The following is a 15,000-nucleotide window of genomic DNA, read 5'->3' as shown; positions in this document are numbered from 1 at the left end:
CCAACCTAGAACGGCTGCGGTCTTATGAGGAGAAACAGTGAGTAAAAGGAAGCTTAAAGTAGTGAAGAAGAAACCATCACTGAGCCCGTAGACAACAATATAGATGATTAGCGTTGTATACGTGATTCCTAGTGTCACTAAAACTGTACTCAATCCAGCAATGCACTCAGCCGCTTGAAAAACGTGAAAGGGGTTCACTCTTGGGTGACTGCACAAAAAGCCAGCCAGTAGACGACCAATTGCGGAGCACAAACCGTAATAAATTAGCAACTCTGATGCTCTCTTCGGTGAAATGCCCAGGTCCTCAGAAAAGCGAATCTAAGAGAGACCAAGGAAAATTCAAAACAAAGGTCTGTTTGCTTTAAATTGAATTATGAATAGCCTGAGAATACAAACAAACAAATAAATAAAGGAAAGAACGAATGAATGAAAAAATAAATGCAATGAGAAAGATTGGGAAAAATGTTGAAACCATGTAATTCATGCAATTCATTCAGTTGTTGGGTAGCCATATTGATTTACTGAATCAAAGAAAATAATTCTTTTAAAATAAACATTATTGGGAGTTGTTGGTTCTGCAGATGTTGGATGGTGGTGGCAGTTATGTGCAAATGGACGTTACGACTCCTTTATGTAAGGACGTGCAGTGTTAATGCATGTTAATGCGTTGCTATCTCCATAGAGACCATATGCAATGTGCTTGCGTGGCCCCAACAATAACGTCATTTTGATTGGCCATAAAAAGATACGCGCAAAGGTTGAGTCATAGGGCTTGTATGGGAGAGGAAATCTCCTCCTCTTGGTAAGGTAGGTAAAGTCTGCTTACGAGCCAAGTGGCCCATAAGGCGGGAGCTTATCCCGGTTTCTGAAGCATGAAGAAACTAGGAGTATTTCTATTCCCCCCTGGATGGGATGCTAGTCCATCGCATGGCTACCCCCAGAATTAAATTCGCCAGTACCCATTTATACACCTGGGTGGAGAAAAGAGTGATCGAAGTGTCTTGATCAAGAACACAACACAATGTCTCCGGCCAGGGCCCAAACCCGGACCACTCGCTCCGGAGTCGAGCTCACCAGCCATGAGGCCACTGCGCTTTCCCCCTACTCTTGGCCTCCTGGTTAAGTTCAGTCATCTGCCTATGTTTAAACTTCTTGTCCTCGGAAATCAGTGAAATAGCTAGTGGCCATAACAAAAAAATGAATTTAAAAAACTGACTGAAAAGGGCTCCTGAGCCAATACATCCCAATTGTACGTTTTAAAGTTTTGAAAGCAACAGCACGGTTAGATTATCTGGTAAATCAGTTCCAGGGATTGGTAACTAAGTAATACAATTATTCGTTATTCAGTGCTGGTCTAAGCTGGTTAGAAAAAGATAGACATAAGTTGTATCGAGCAAATTTCTTTTTGAAAAGGACAAGGCTAATAAACTTGTGGCCCTCAATCACACCAGACGTCCGGGCTATAACTGACAACACCTGGAAGTCCGTTCCATGTTCTTTTAGAATAGTGCAGTGGCGGATCTAGGGGAGGGGCCCGGGGGGCCCGGGCCCCCCTTACTTTGGTACTTAAGTATATATTCCGGTAAAAATTGAGGCTAAAATTTCTTTTGGGTACTTCTTAAAGTACTGGCTCAATACTACCAGCCCCACGGAAAATGTGCAACTGCAACCCACAGCAAACAGAAAACTGTAAGTGAAGAGGAGAACAAAAATGTTCTCAACAAATGAACTAGCTATCAAGCCCATGGCACAGAATACTCCTCCGATCACAGTCGTGATGCGACAGCCAAATCGAGAGATGAGAGCAGTCGAAAAATGGCCGGTGAAGAAGGTCAATGCTATGGCAACGGAACCAAGGCATGCTATAATCAGACAAAAAGAAAAAAAAACTTCATGGCGGTCTTTCTTAAACAAGATTCCCTGATAAAAAAGCGGAACTTTAGGAACAGGTCTTTAAACTGCCAGAATATGAATGTTACGTCAATTAAGAAATCTGGTTTTAAGATATAAGTTTCAATAGTGTTTACCGCGGTGTCTCGCGAAATTCTGATACAAAAAACTTGATAGAGTACGAGTTAGCATTCTTTTAATTGTTGGCAAATTATCCCTTGTTGCCTCGTTCAAGGTTAACTATTCTTTTGAATTTTAAGTTTAAGAACGAGGCAAAAGGGCCAATTTGCAAGCAAACAAACGAACACTAAAATGGCGGCCATTTTGAAATAAGGTGTATGAGGTTTAACTGTTGTTAGTGCCAGTCTCCGATGTAGTTGACAAAATTGGATCAAAACTGACGAGATTATTGGAAATCGGTACCAAGCTATGGCAAATTAAGCTCTTGACATAACGCCCACTAATTTACCTACCTGCAGTTTCGCTGGATGACTTGAAATAATCCATAAACACTGGCAGGAAAACTCCAAAGCTAAAAAGAAACCCGAGCGATGAAATCCAAGTCATCGTAGCACAAGCACAGCCTGACCAGCCATGACCACAGACTGTCACGTTTACGAGGAGGACCGGCGGAGCAAAACAACTGAGAAATGGCCATAAATTTCACGGTGACTTGTGTTGAATGCTTTAGATCTTGAAATTTGGACGCTTTGGCGCGGATGGATTTTGTGTTAAATGAATACTCGAGAATACTCGGTTTGTTTTGGAGTCGGGTGAATCACGGGTGAAAACTACTCGTGCTTTTCACTCGTGATTCGGATTTCGTTACATACAGAGCGGGGAATGAAACTGTACATCAACAGTTCAAATGAAGCAAAGAAGAAAACAAAATACGAATATATCTCGAAACAATTGTTCCGAATTTTTGGGTAAAATGAATAGAAATTTAAAATTTGTTCTGATTGCCGGAGAGGAAGTCTAACATAATTATGCAGTTTTCCGGTAATGACGTCAAACTCATGCTTTTAAAATTTATTCAGGAATGAACAAAGGCTTCAAAAAAAAAAAGAAATCTGAAAACTTTTGGGCCTTTGTACATTTCTGAATAGAATTTGAAAGCAAGACTTCGAGGTCATTAGCGCAAAACGGCATATATTAGATTTATTAAAAGGGTGTATATATCAAACTAAATTTCCTTTCGAATGACTTGCAAAACTCGACCGAAGTCCACTTTTGCCTTTTTTTTAAAAACGACTTGCGAAATGTATTATGCTCGAGTCATAAGGTACCTAAAATTCAGTATTACCGTACTGGTGAGCCATAACGTGGTTTAAAATAAATGCGAAAGGACCACGACGATATATTGCCTTAGGCCCTGTTTACAAGGACTGAGGGTAACCCTATTGCTAGAGTTATATTACCCTGGAAAGAGGGTTACCCTAACACTCAAACATTTCTTCTTTTTTTCATCGACGTGTTTACAAGGCAGCTAGGGTGTCCCTGCGCTAGGGTAACCCTAGCTAGGGACAACTCACCTATACCCGGGACAACTTTTTAACAGTTTCCATTGTGTTTGCGATGCATAGGGTAACCCTTCCTGTGAAATTTTGCTTGTAAACCCGCGCTACCCTTGACTCTCCTGCAAGGATAACCATACAAGCAGGGTTACCTTATCTGCTTGCAAACAGGGCCTTAATAAACTACCTCTTTAAAAAGGCTACGGAGAAAAATTAATAAATAAAATTATGTTGGGATAAATTGCAAAGTGAATATGAAAGCTAAGTTGCAGAAAAGATTCAAGGACTGGAAACTCTTTCACCGATTACACTTGCTGATATTTTTTCTTTCCGAAAGCAGTACTTTACCGATTTTCTCATGTAAAAACCTCTCTTAATTCAGAGGTATCAATCACGTGACAGTCCAGGTAACATTTTAAACATTTCAATGCCAAAAGATCCGAGTGCGTTTTCGTTGTTTCCGATTTATAATTCGTAAATATTAGGTGCCAACTATATCCCGAACAAAGATAAGTGTAATAGAATACTCGAGTGGCACCCACTCTCTCTGCTCACTTTAAGCAGCGATTTTTCCAGCTCAAGTTCAGTTTGATAAACAATCTTTGCTAATAAGTTATCAACGTTACGTAGTTTTCGAAGCTGTAAAATGATTTTCTGGGTTGTCCTCGGTGTTAAAACCTGTAAGAATATTTCATTGTTTCTTTAGCTGTTGTTAGCCAGGGTTAAATCTTGTCATAATATTTGGAAGTATAATGCCTTTTATAGCATCGATCAAGAAAGCACTGGACTCCATCTTTTGATCTGAAGCAGAAACTTCGTCAACAGTAAAGCCATAATGAGTAGCGTTTGGGAGTACCGTCGATACAAATACCTGATCTATTTCCATATGACTATAACTGATGTCTCTTTCTTAATGTCCTGAAACATATAACATTTATTCGCTTTCACCAGAAATAGCTTGTTTTTTGAAACATAGAAACTGCACTTACAGTCACTTTGAAAAGTGAAAAGTTACACATATTTACGATAAGCTATTGCATTGCGGGATATTCTTGACTGTCTAAGAAAAACGTCATGCGCTAGTTTAAACATCGACCTTCATCCAATACTCCTACATTCTTACATATATTCCATCTTTTAGTTATTTGACTATAAAAAAATTGCAATAATATATTTCTTATAAGCATTATAAACCATTATAAGCAAAAAAACGTTGACCAGGGGTGGATACAGGCATAGGCATTGTTTTCGATCTCGCTTGAGACATCTTCATGTCCCAGGAGAAGTTGCAAACAATAATTATGCAAAACGTTTAGGGGTAAACAAGATGTATACTGGATTTGAGAAAATAATGAATTAAATGTCACTGGTCAAGTGAGGGAATAGGTACCACAGTATATGGTGCCAACCCTCCCTAAACCGTACTCCAACCAAAGCAGTAATTCTAGAATGAGTCTGGCTTATAGCAATGTATTGTAACGTCAATACGAAGTTCATTATTCTCTACTTGCACAAATCCTATAATACACCTCCTTTACCTCCCAACAATTTGCATAGGCATTGTTTTCGATTTCTCTTAGGACATCTTCATGTCCCAATAGACGGAATTGCTTCTCCTCTTGCGGTAGGTTGGAAACGACCATAGGCCTTGTGTAGTTTTTAGAATTAATACTACGGCGGCGACGGTCGATGTAATGGTCAATGGCTGAAAATTGGCCATCCGGAGGGGTCCATGTTGACGTCTTGTTTTCAAACTTTGTGAAAGGATCATTATCAGGCGTTATGGATGCTTGATTAATGGTACTATGGTGGGAAGGCGCCTTATCAAGAAGAGTAGCAAATGTTGCGTCTTTAACAGCTTTAATCTCATGGTAGAACTGAGAATTCATTTCTGATATTAAAGTACTCACTCGATGGTATTGGGCTTCTGTGCATGGTTCCTGAAGTCGACTGCAAGCTTGGGACATGAGAGATGAAATGTTGTTAAGCTTGACCGTCAAGTTCTGAATGGTAGCTTGCATTAGACTTCTTGATTACGAGGTTAAGATCTTGGATAGGCGTCTGTTTTTGCAGCAGGAGTATTTATTGATTTGTCTAAAGCATTTGATAACGTGAATCATAACATTCTTTTTGACAAGTTACAACACTATGGGATCCGAGGCCTAGCGTTGGATTGGGTCAAAAGCTATTTTTATCAAAGATCACAATTTGTAGAATATAACGGCCATAGATCGCTCCCTGAGGTAATACTCTGCGGTGTCCCACAAGGTTCAATTCTTGGCCCCCTATTTTTCATCATATACGTCAATGACCTTTGTGACGCTTCTGGCCTAGAATCCATTTTATTTGACGATGACACCAACTTATTTATTTCTGAAAAGGACCCGGTTACTTTGAACAATATCTTAAACAATGAACTCAATAAGCTCTCAACCTGGTTTGCTGCAAATAAACTTTCCCTTAATATAACCAAAACTAAGTTTATGGTGTTTAGACCTCGACAAAAAAGACTCTGCTATGATTTTGACATTTCCATTAATGGGGAAGCGTTAACCCAAGTCTCAGAGACCCTCTTCCTTGGTGTTGTACTGAATGACTGTCTTTCCTGGAAGTCCCATATATCGCTTGTTGCACATAAAATATCTAAATCTATTGGCATAATTTATAGATCCAGTTATTTCCTTTCTAAAACCTCGTTACGTACTTTATATAATTCTATGGTTCTTCCGTATCTTTATTATTGTAATTTAGTTTGGGGATCCACTTACAAAAGTAACCTGAAAAGGTTAACAATATTACAAAAACGGGCGATACGGATAGTAAGCAGGTCCGGTTGTGATGCTCACACTGATCCAATTTTTAAAGAATTTAAATTTCTCAAAATAACCAGTATCTACTTATTACAACTAGGTAAATTTATGTACTCTTTTAGTACTGGTAATCTCCCTCCTAAATTTGACTCTTTTTTCTCTGTTAATAATAGTATTCATAGTTACAACACAAGACACGCTTCCTTTTTTCGGCTGCCTCTTTGCAGGACTAACATAGGGCAGTTTTCTATCTCTTTTCAAGGCCCCAAATTTTTCAATACCCTTAGTTATGAAATTAAAAATACTCCAACGCTAATGTCCTTTAATTCCTTCCTTAGTCTTCGTTCCTACTCCTGTGTTACACCTAACTGAACGTCTTGCTCCGCTATATTTGTGTTATTTAATTATTTCTGTTTTGAGAGGAAACTAACCTCGTATAAGCCTCCTGGTTTCTTTAGGTTTCCTCGCCATATTTCTTATCTTAACTTATTATTTAGTGTAAATTTATTGTAAAATGGCAAAATGTAATAATAATAATAATAATAATAATAATAATAATAATAATAATAATAATAATAATAATAATAATAATAATAATAATAATAATAATAATGGACTGATAAGATGTGTGTGGATTTGCAAACATGTCAGATGAAAGCAGTTGAATTAAACAACTCTCCGGACTGTCCACTAAAACCTAATGGAAAGAAGGAAGGTATTATGAACTCTCAAGATTTGGAACGAAATGGGCTACGAGTCCTTGGGTAAAACTGCCCAAAATCTCCGAGACAAAATTGCACATATTGACAAGTCAAGCAAAACAACCTCATCAAGAATTGCAAATGAGATCAGCAACCAGAGAGAACAAAGAGAAGATCAATCAAGCAACACCATACAAAGAAATCGTGAACAAAGGAACCCAAGTCCAGAAATAGATTTAGATGAACAGCACAAAGAAATCAAACAAAAAGCTTTGGAAACATACAACTACATCAAACAAGATGAAGGGAACTGGAAAAATCGAGATCTAAAAACACTCTCCAAGAAGAAGCCAAATAATCTCCAACTAAAGCAATTGAATAAAATAGCATCGGAAACAACAACTCGAGATCCATGTCAAGACCCGGCTGGATGCCTCTGGGATTTGAACTGCCTATTATATTCACTAGCGAGGGCATGGAGTTTAGTGATGGAGAGAAATGTAAAACGCAAAGACGGACAGCAAAAGGAAAGAAAACCAAGATGGCTTGATCTAATGGACAAGCGTTTGAGTAAAACTAGAAAAGAGATTTCACAGGTAACTGCAGAAATAGACAGGACAAAACGCAATGGAAAGCTGACTAAAACTCTATGGAAAAACAGGAAGTGGATGAAGAAAGAATTAAAAACAAGGAAGTTAGGACTGAAAGAACTAACATCACTTAAAGAAAGAAAGTTAAACATCATACGGATGCAAAAACGCGAAAAGCAGAACAAGATCAGAGCTTTTGAGCGAAGAAAGATCAACAGCTGGTTCGACCAAAATGAGAGATCATTCTACAAACACTTGAGAAACCTCACAGCAAATGAAATTGACCCTGACAAAGTGGAGTTCAGCAACAAGACCGTAAACCGAGGCCTCGACAGCCCTAACACCACAAGAGAAGAATATAAAAACTTCTGGGGTCCGATTTGGCAAGAACCAGCAAATGAAAACCTGGAAGTGGAATGGATACATGAAGTGCGCGATGCATTAGACCATTCAATACCAGACAATGAGAACTTGACTGTACCTATTACTGACCAAAAAGTCTACCAATGTTTAAAGTCAAAAAGGAACTGGGCAGCCCCTGGTAATGACAAGATAACCAACTTTTGGCTAAAAAAGATCACTTCGATCCATAACAAGTTGGCCATAACGATCAATAGATTTATTAATGATGGAATACATATCCCAAGATGGTTGGCGGAGGGAAGAACAGTCTTAATACCCAAGACAGACAACCCAGGAGCAGCTGACCACCGACCGATAACATGCCTAAATACACTGTACAAATTGATTACGTCGATTGTCATCTCAGAGTTACAACACCATGAATCAGGTCACAAGTATATGCAACTGGACCAAAGCGGAGGAATGCCTGGATCGATGGGGTGCATTCATAACCTGCTGATTGACAAGGCAATATTGGAGGATGCTACGAAGAACAACAAGAACTTATCTTGCACCTGGATTGACGTAAAAAAGGCCTTTGACAGCGTCTCACATGTTTGGCTTATAGAAGTCCTGAAAATGCACAAGATCAATGAAAAGCTAGTAGACTTTGTAGAGAATGTGATGAGGAGCTGGACGATCACTCTACACGTAAGAACAAGTGCAGGTAACCAGGAAATTGGTCCCCTTAAAATAAAGCGAGGTATACTCACAAGGTGACGCATTCTGTGTTAAGCTTTTTACTCTCTGCCTCAACCCAATCGCTTGGTACGTCAGGGGAACAGAAGGGTACAGCCTTTCACATGCAAAGAACACAAAGATAACGCATTGCCTTTTCGTGGACGACTTGAAGACTTATCACAAAAGTTCAGCCAAGGCAACTACTTTGACAAATAGACTTGAAGGCATGTTTGGTGATATAGGCCTAGACTGGGGAATTCGAAAGTGCGCCGCGATCCCCATCAAGGGAGGAAAGCTCCAGAATACCGAGAACCTACCCCTTACAAGCGGTAGCCAAATACCAGTACTAGGAGAGGGAGACCATTACAAATTTCTCGGTAAGGTACAGAATGTCAACCAATTAGACAAACAGGTGTTTGAGCAGGCCAGTCAAGAGTACTTAAGAAGACTAGCAGCTATATGGACCTCCCCACTCTCCATACCAAGAAAAGTAAAGGCCACAAACACGTTTGCTTACCCAGTTCTTCAATATTATATGTGGTCAAGTGAATGGGCGATAGAAGACCTACAAGAACTGGACAGAAAGACCCGAGCAGTAATAGCCCAGAACAAAGGCAAGCACAACTCTGAGTCGAACCCGATCTTATACCTATCACCAGATTTAGGCGGGAGAGGCTTCAAAGAAATAGAGATACAGTATAAAGTTACGAAGATAAAGACCGCACACTACACCACGACCAGTAAAGATCCCCATATAGAAGTAGTGAGAACCTTTCAGGACGTCAAGGAAGCAAAAAAGAGTAGATCAGTGATAAAAGATGCCAAGACTTACGCCCAGCAATTAAACGTAGGTGTAACATTCGACGAACAGCACAAATCCACCTCAGTAACAATGGGTGAGAAGGAAACTTTGTTCAAGATCAGTAGTCCAAAGTACATTCAGCAAACCCTTAAAGAGGCAACAGACACAAAGTACAAACAAAAAGTCTCCGAACAACTATGGCTGGGCAACTATGTCACTCAACGCTGGAAAGACAACGACATCTCTAAAGACAACTTCAACCCAATCATGAAGTGGAAAAACATACCGGACGTCGTACTAAGTGTGCACACCAGTATTCTACAACAGCTCGTCCCTACAAAGGTTTACAGGGTAAAGAAACAAAAAGAACAAGGCTTAGATTTAGTGTGCACACTGTGCCACAGTGCAGAAGAAACCGTCCCACATCTATTATGCGGCTGCTCTGCCATTGCCCAAACAATCTACAAGGCGAGACACGATAGAATGTTAAGGCCGATTTACCATCTCTTATTATCAGTATATAACATGGAAAACGACGACTCCAAAGCGTGGTATAAACAAGCGATCCCGAAAGCAAGCACAGAAAACGACGAAGCTAAAATTCTCTGGGACACGCCTTTATATATAGATAGGGCGCCAGAGAATGGAGCAAACAAGCCAGACATGACGATCTTTGATAAGAAGAACAAAGTTATCATCCTAGTGGAAGGAACTGTATGTAATATCGGACAGATCAACGATAGCAACGATTGTAAGAAGAGAAAGTACCTGGATTTAAGACTGGGTCTCCGAAAACTCTATCCCGACTACGAGATCAAGCAAACCAATATAGTGTTTAACTTCCTGGGAGATTTCAACACCACGCTAAAGAAAGAACTCTCTGATCTAGCCCACAAGAAAGATGTTACTAAAGTGCTAACCAACTGTCAGAAGTGGATCATATCACAGAACTGTGAAATCACCAAAAAATTCTACAGTTTAAGACAATGAAACACTCATTTTTTTTTTCTTTTTTTAGTCCAGGAACTGTTGCCTAGACACTGTCCGCAGCAAGTTTCAAAACAAATTGTAAACTGGAAAGCTATTCAATACAACAGATAATAATAATAATAGTACACGGAATCCCTTAGGAATCACTCTAACATAGCTTTACCTCTTAGATATGAACATAAATAGTGTTTAATGTGAAATTAATTCCCTTATAAAGTTATAAAGTTACTTTACATATTCCCATCTGAAATGTTCAGAGTAACTGGTACTCAACTTGGATCAAAACTAATCCCACGCTGGTGGACTCCGCCGCGCTCTGAAATTTGCTTTCAAACGTTCCAGTAACTGACAACATCGAGAATAGCATCCATGTGTAATTCAATTCTGTTTGTCACGGAAACCTGCAAAAGATAGAGACATGTATGCGAGTGGCACCCAAGCTGCTAAACACCTAAAATTGATGACGAATTCATCGATTGCTCAAGTTCAAAAATATTTATTTGGGCGGTGTGATTACGCTCATCCAATTTCTGTTCAAGAGAGTGCGGTAACAAAACTTAAATGTACTAACGGAAGCACAGCTGAAAAGCGAAGACAAAAATATACAGGATTAAATGACAGACTGAAGTAAGTGGGTAAAATCTACACCATTCTTGTCACCTGCCTTCGGAGAGTTTTTAATTCTAGGCCTTAATTATAAGTTTAAACCGAATTACCAGTCTTAAGAGGTATTCCTTGGCAATCACTGAGAAGTGCTTTAGTACTTTACATTCATATGTTGGAGTTTTGAGTTTACTTGATAATGTTAACTCTCACAAACGTTAAAAAGCAAAATTTCAGACAAATTCATGAAGTAAAACGCTTTCTTATCAACCCTTTTGAAGAAGCAAAATGGGCCGTGAATTGTATCTAACTCAGTGGGATACTAACGTAAAGGAAAGGAAACAGTTAAAAATAACGCAAGCCACATATAGAAGAAGGTTGGACACAGGATGAACATTAAATAGTAGACAAAGTAGGGGAAAATTCCCATGGACGGAGGATTACTGTTACTACTTCAATAGACCAATTTCGATATCTTAAAATTCAGCCAAAAACAATAGACCTCAGTACGAGGATCTGGAGAAGAACTACAGAGTTTGTGAGATTTATTCTTCAGAGCCTCGTGCTGAGGTCAATTGTGTAAGGCTGAATTTTAATATATTGAAATTGGTGTTTTAAAAACACCTTTTTGGTGTCCTAGATAAATATTGTACAAAGATGGTGTAAAACTTTATTTCTTACTGAACTTCCGTGTACTGTTGCTATTAATAGCGGCATACTATCACAGCCATGCGTGATGCAGGAAATCACTTAGAACACTAGCATTAAGCCATTATTCTAACCTTTCTTCCCTTCAGCGTCCTGGTCACTTGGCAACTTGACATGAACGAATTTCAATCTGGCGCCCCATAAGCCAATGGCGACAAGAGGCTTGTCCACACAGGCTCCTAAACAGCAGGGTTGCTCTTCAACGTCTAGCACGCTAAGTAGATCACCAGATCTGATGTCAAACAATCGAAGGAAGTTGTCCTTACTGCAGCAAACCAGAGACTCGCCATTGACAACGAACTTACAATCAACAATATCATCTTGGTCTTTGAGAAAAGTGCGTTGTGTTTCTCCAGTTTTTGCATCAAGAATGTGTACTCCATAGCCTGAACTGAAGGAAGCCCACGTCACTACAAATTCTTCTTCAGGGGAGAATATGAAATATGGCGTAAAGGAACGCTCGTCGTATCGCGCGGCTTTTCTTTCCCATACACAGGAAAAGGAGTTGTTGTTTCGTAAAGTAACAGTTAGCTGTTCCCCGTGAAGAAAGCCATCATCAAATTCATCGCTGGTGCAGACTAACAGCTGGTTCTGACTGTTGCATGAAACAAATTCATGGTGGTCATCACTTGCCCTTGCCTTGATAGATGAAACACACTCTCCACTGGTAACATTGACGATGTCCACAAAATGCCAAAAGAATAAAGTACTCATTACTTTGATGAAAGAATTACCGAATTCTGCAAAAGTGTCTGTCGTTGATGAATCGTCTGACGTTTCTTCATCTGTGGAGTTATCATGATGTAGAGCTTCGTTATCTTCCATTAAGTCATCTTCTGCATGAAGTTCCAGGGAATTCTCTGTCTCTGCTGGATAACCAAAATCCGAGAATTCTTCAGGTGTTAATGTAGGACAATACCATTCACAGGCTATCAGTTCATCTGATAAACGAATAAGCTTTTTAGCTCCCTTTAGTTTGGGAATTTGTCGAATGCACTCGGTCAGCTCAAAATTCCAAAGCTCTGGTACTTTATCCTTCAAACATAGTACAACACCTTCCTTCACGGGGACAAGCGACAGTGATGGGCAAGTGAAAGACTTTTCCACCAAGATTTCTTGACTTGACATTCGGAGTACGGTCACTAGAAACGCACTGACCCTACTTTCATCTCTTGAGGTAATGGAATAAATGACATCTCCTTCAGAAGAAAATACAACTTCCTTGACCACTTGTCTGGTGAAAGGCCGATTCGCTTCACTTAGCGAGTCAACATGAATTGCCGCGAGGTACTTAAACGATGGGCTACCAACCAGTGCTGTTCCATTATCAAGCCACTTGTAGAATCCTGTAACTAACGATGAAAAAACACTGCCCACATTTTTCACCCGGCCCAACGGAGGCTTTGGTTCAATGGGCCACAAGACGAAGTCATATCGAACTAGAGCCCAGGGAATTTTAAATCTACGAAGGATAAACATCGGGCTACGGTAACACACCCAACCACACTGACCATATCCGAGGCCGTCTTCTATCCTATAAGGGAGGTAGCCACAGACCAGGGCCTCGCTGTCTTTTGTGAAGTGCATCATACCACATGCCACGTCGCACTTTAACAAGTGTTTTGGTCCTTTAGACACATCAAGGTAGATAGAACCAGTCACGTCAGAAAAAGCAATTTCTGAACCATCGTTGGACACCGCAAAAGATGTAATAACATCATTCCAAGTTATTCGCCTTAGCTCTTCACCAGATTCCATACTCCACAAGACAACTTCTTTTGGATTATCAAAACAGTCTGTTAAAATGATTCTTTTGTCTGTAGGAAAAGCACAATGTGAAAATGTGCAGTTACTATTAGGATAAAGGGAAATGCAGTCTCCTTCGAGAGTGTAAACACTTCTGAGGGTCCCCGGTAGGACTGACTTATCACGTGGATGAAAAACCACAGAACGGTAAAAAGTCAAAATTCTATAATCTACGTTACGATACGCGCCTCCATCTGAAACTACATCACCAAAAGGATGCGCAAATTGAAACTCTCTCTTAATTAAGGAAGGTCGCCTCCATTCCAATTTAGCAGTCTCGAGAGACCACAAGTGGATCGTTCCATCGCGGCATTCGCACACCATGTAGTCCAGTTCAGGTGAAACATCGAAACAAGCCACCGTATCTGAACAGTAAAATCGCGCTTTAATCGTTCCATTTTCTTCTTGATTGCCTAAGTATTTCATGTACGGCACGGTGGGAAGCTTGTTTTCGAGGATGATTGCAGCTTCAGATGATAGCTCAGGAGTTCCTTCATTGATCAAACTTTGGAACCAAAGTTGCGGATGGTCTCTTAACAGATAAGAGTGTTTTCTAAGCACTTTTAGCAAAGAGATTAAAAGAGACTGACTTCGCTCACTGAGTAAAATTGGCTTAATATGCTTTTGAACACTGAGAATATCCTCCGAGGAACATGTGCTGTTCACACAAAGTTTGGCATAAATGAGTTCCAAATCGGTCACATAGGTATTAACCAGGTTTTCTACATCACAAGGTCTTGGACTTTCGCCCGATTTGCTCAGCTCAGTCATGTGCTGGACACCATGTTGCAAGGCGTACCTTTCAGTGTCAATGAAGGGTGATTTATGTACACCCTTTCGCTTGATATTGTCAAGCTCATTCCTGCAAAGGTCGAAGAGAATCTCGTGGCCTTCCTTCTCGTCCACGGTGAAATCATGTCGACCATAGCACGAGGTATTCGTCAACCAGTCTTTGATTGATTTGTGGAAAAAGTGAAGACACTCATTGCGAACTGGCAAAAGCGAAGAGATGCAGGCGATTGCTTTGTTTATCCTTCGCTGAGCAAGTCTGGACCTTCCATTTGGGTTTAACAGTCTAGAAACAAACGCAACTGGCAAAGGTTCTCTGGAAGCGGTAAAAGCGCACAAAAAACTCAATACTTGGTCTTCGTCAATCTTCAGCTCTTTGCAAAGTTCATTTTCTAACCGTTTGAAATGGGAAAGATAAACGGACGAAATACCCAACGGTAAGCTGCTCTCCAGCTGCTCAGCTGTAAGAAGTGGAAAATTCGCTTGGATGTGATCAATCAAGAAAAAAGCATAAAGAAAAACGCCTTCAGACTTCTCAACCAGTTTTGTGAGGAGAACATCTTTTTGCTCTACCGCAATCTTAGGACTCAGCTTCATTTCAAAGAATAGTCGAATGTCTTTCAAGTTCTCTTCCTGATTTTCATCAAGATGTAGGGGTTGCAAATGCTTCAGGCTGTCTGCGATGTTTATTTCTGATCGGGTTGTCACAAA

The 15,000-nt window shown here is 40.0% G+C and overlaps 1 protein-coding gene and 1 pseudogene across 3 annotated transcripts in view; both read right to left on the bottom strand.

Moving 5' to 3' along the window:
- LOC137979880 (monocarboxylate transporter 4-like) overlaps positions 1-2,548 on the bottom strand; it is a 2,905-nt pseudogene extending 357 nt beyond the window's left edge.
- Positions 1-15,000, bottom strand: part of LOC137978619 (uncharacterized) — a 61,504-nt gene that overhangs the window by 16,097 nt on the left and 30,407 nt on the right. For 2 of the 3 annotated variants that reach the window (XM_068825620.1, XM_068825619.1), the window contains 2 exons: positions 11,769-15,000; positions 10,647-10,784 (listed from right to left, as the gene is read on the bottom strand). The exon at positions 11,769-15,000 is cut by the window's right edge and continues 1,619 nt beyond it. In XM_068825620.1, coding sequence (XP_068681721.1) covers positions 10,762-10,784; positions 11,769-15,000 — 3,255 coding nt within the window. In that variant the 3' untranslated portion in view covers positions 10,647-10,761. Of the gene's footprint in view, positions 1-10,646; positions 10,785-11,768 lie in introns of those variants that run through there. The other variant, XM_068825621.1, reaches the window with a different exon arrangement.

Source organism: Montipora foliosa, chromosome 12 (genome assembly GCF_036669935.1).
Source record: "Montipora foliosa isolate CH-2021 chromosome 12, ASM3666993v2, whole genome shotgun sequence".
Lineage (NCBI taxonomy): Eukaryota > Metazoa > Cnidaria > Anthozoa > Scleractinia > Acroporidae > Montipora > Montipora foliosa.
Note: the sequence above shows the minus strand (reverse complement) of the source record. Positions and strands in the feature narration are given on the sequence as shown.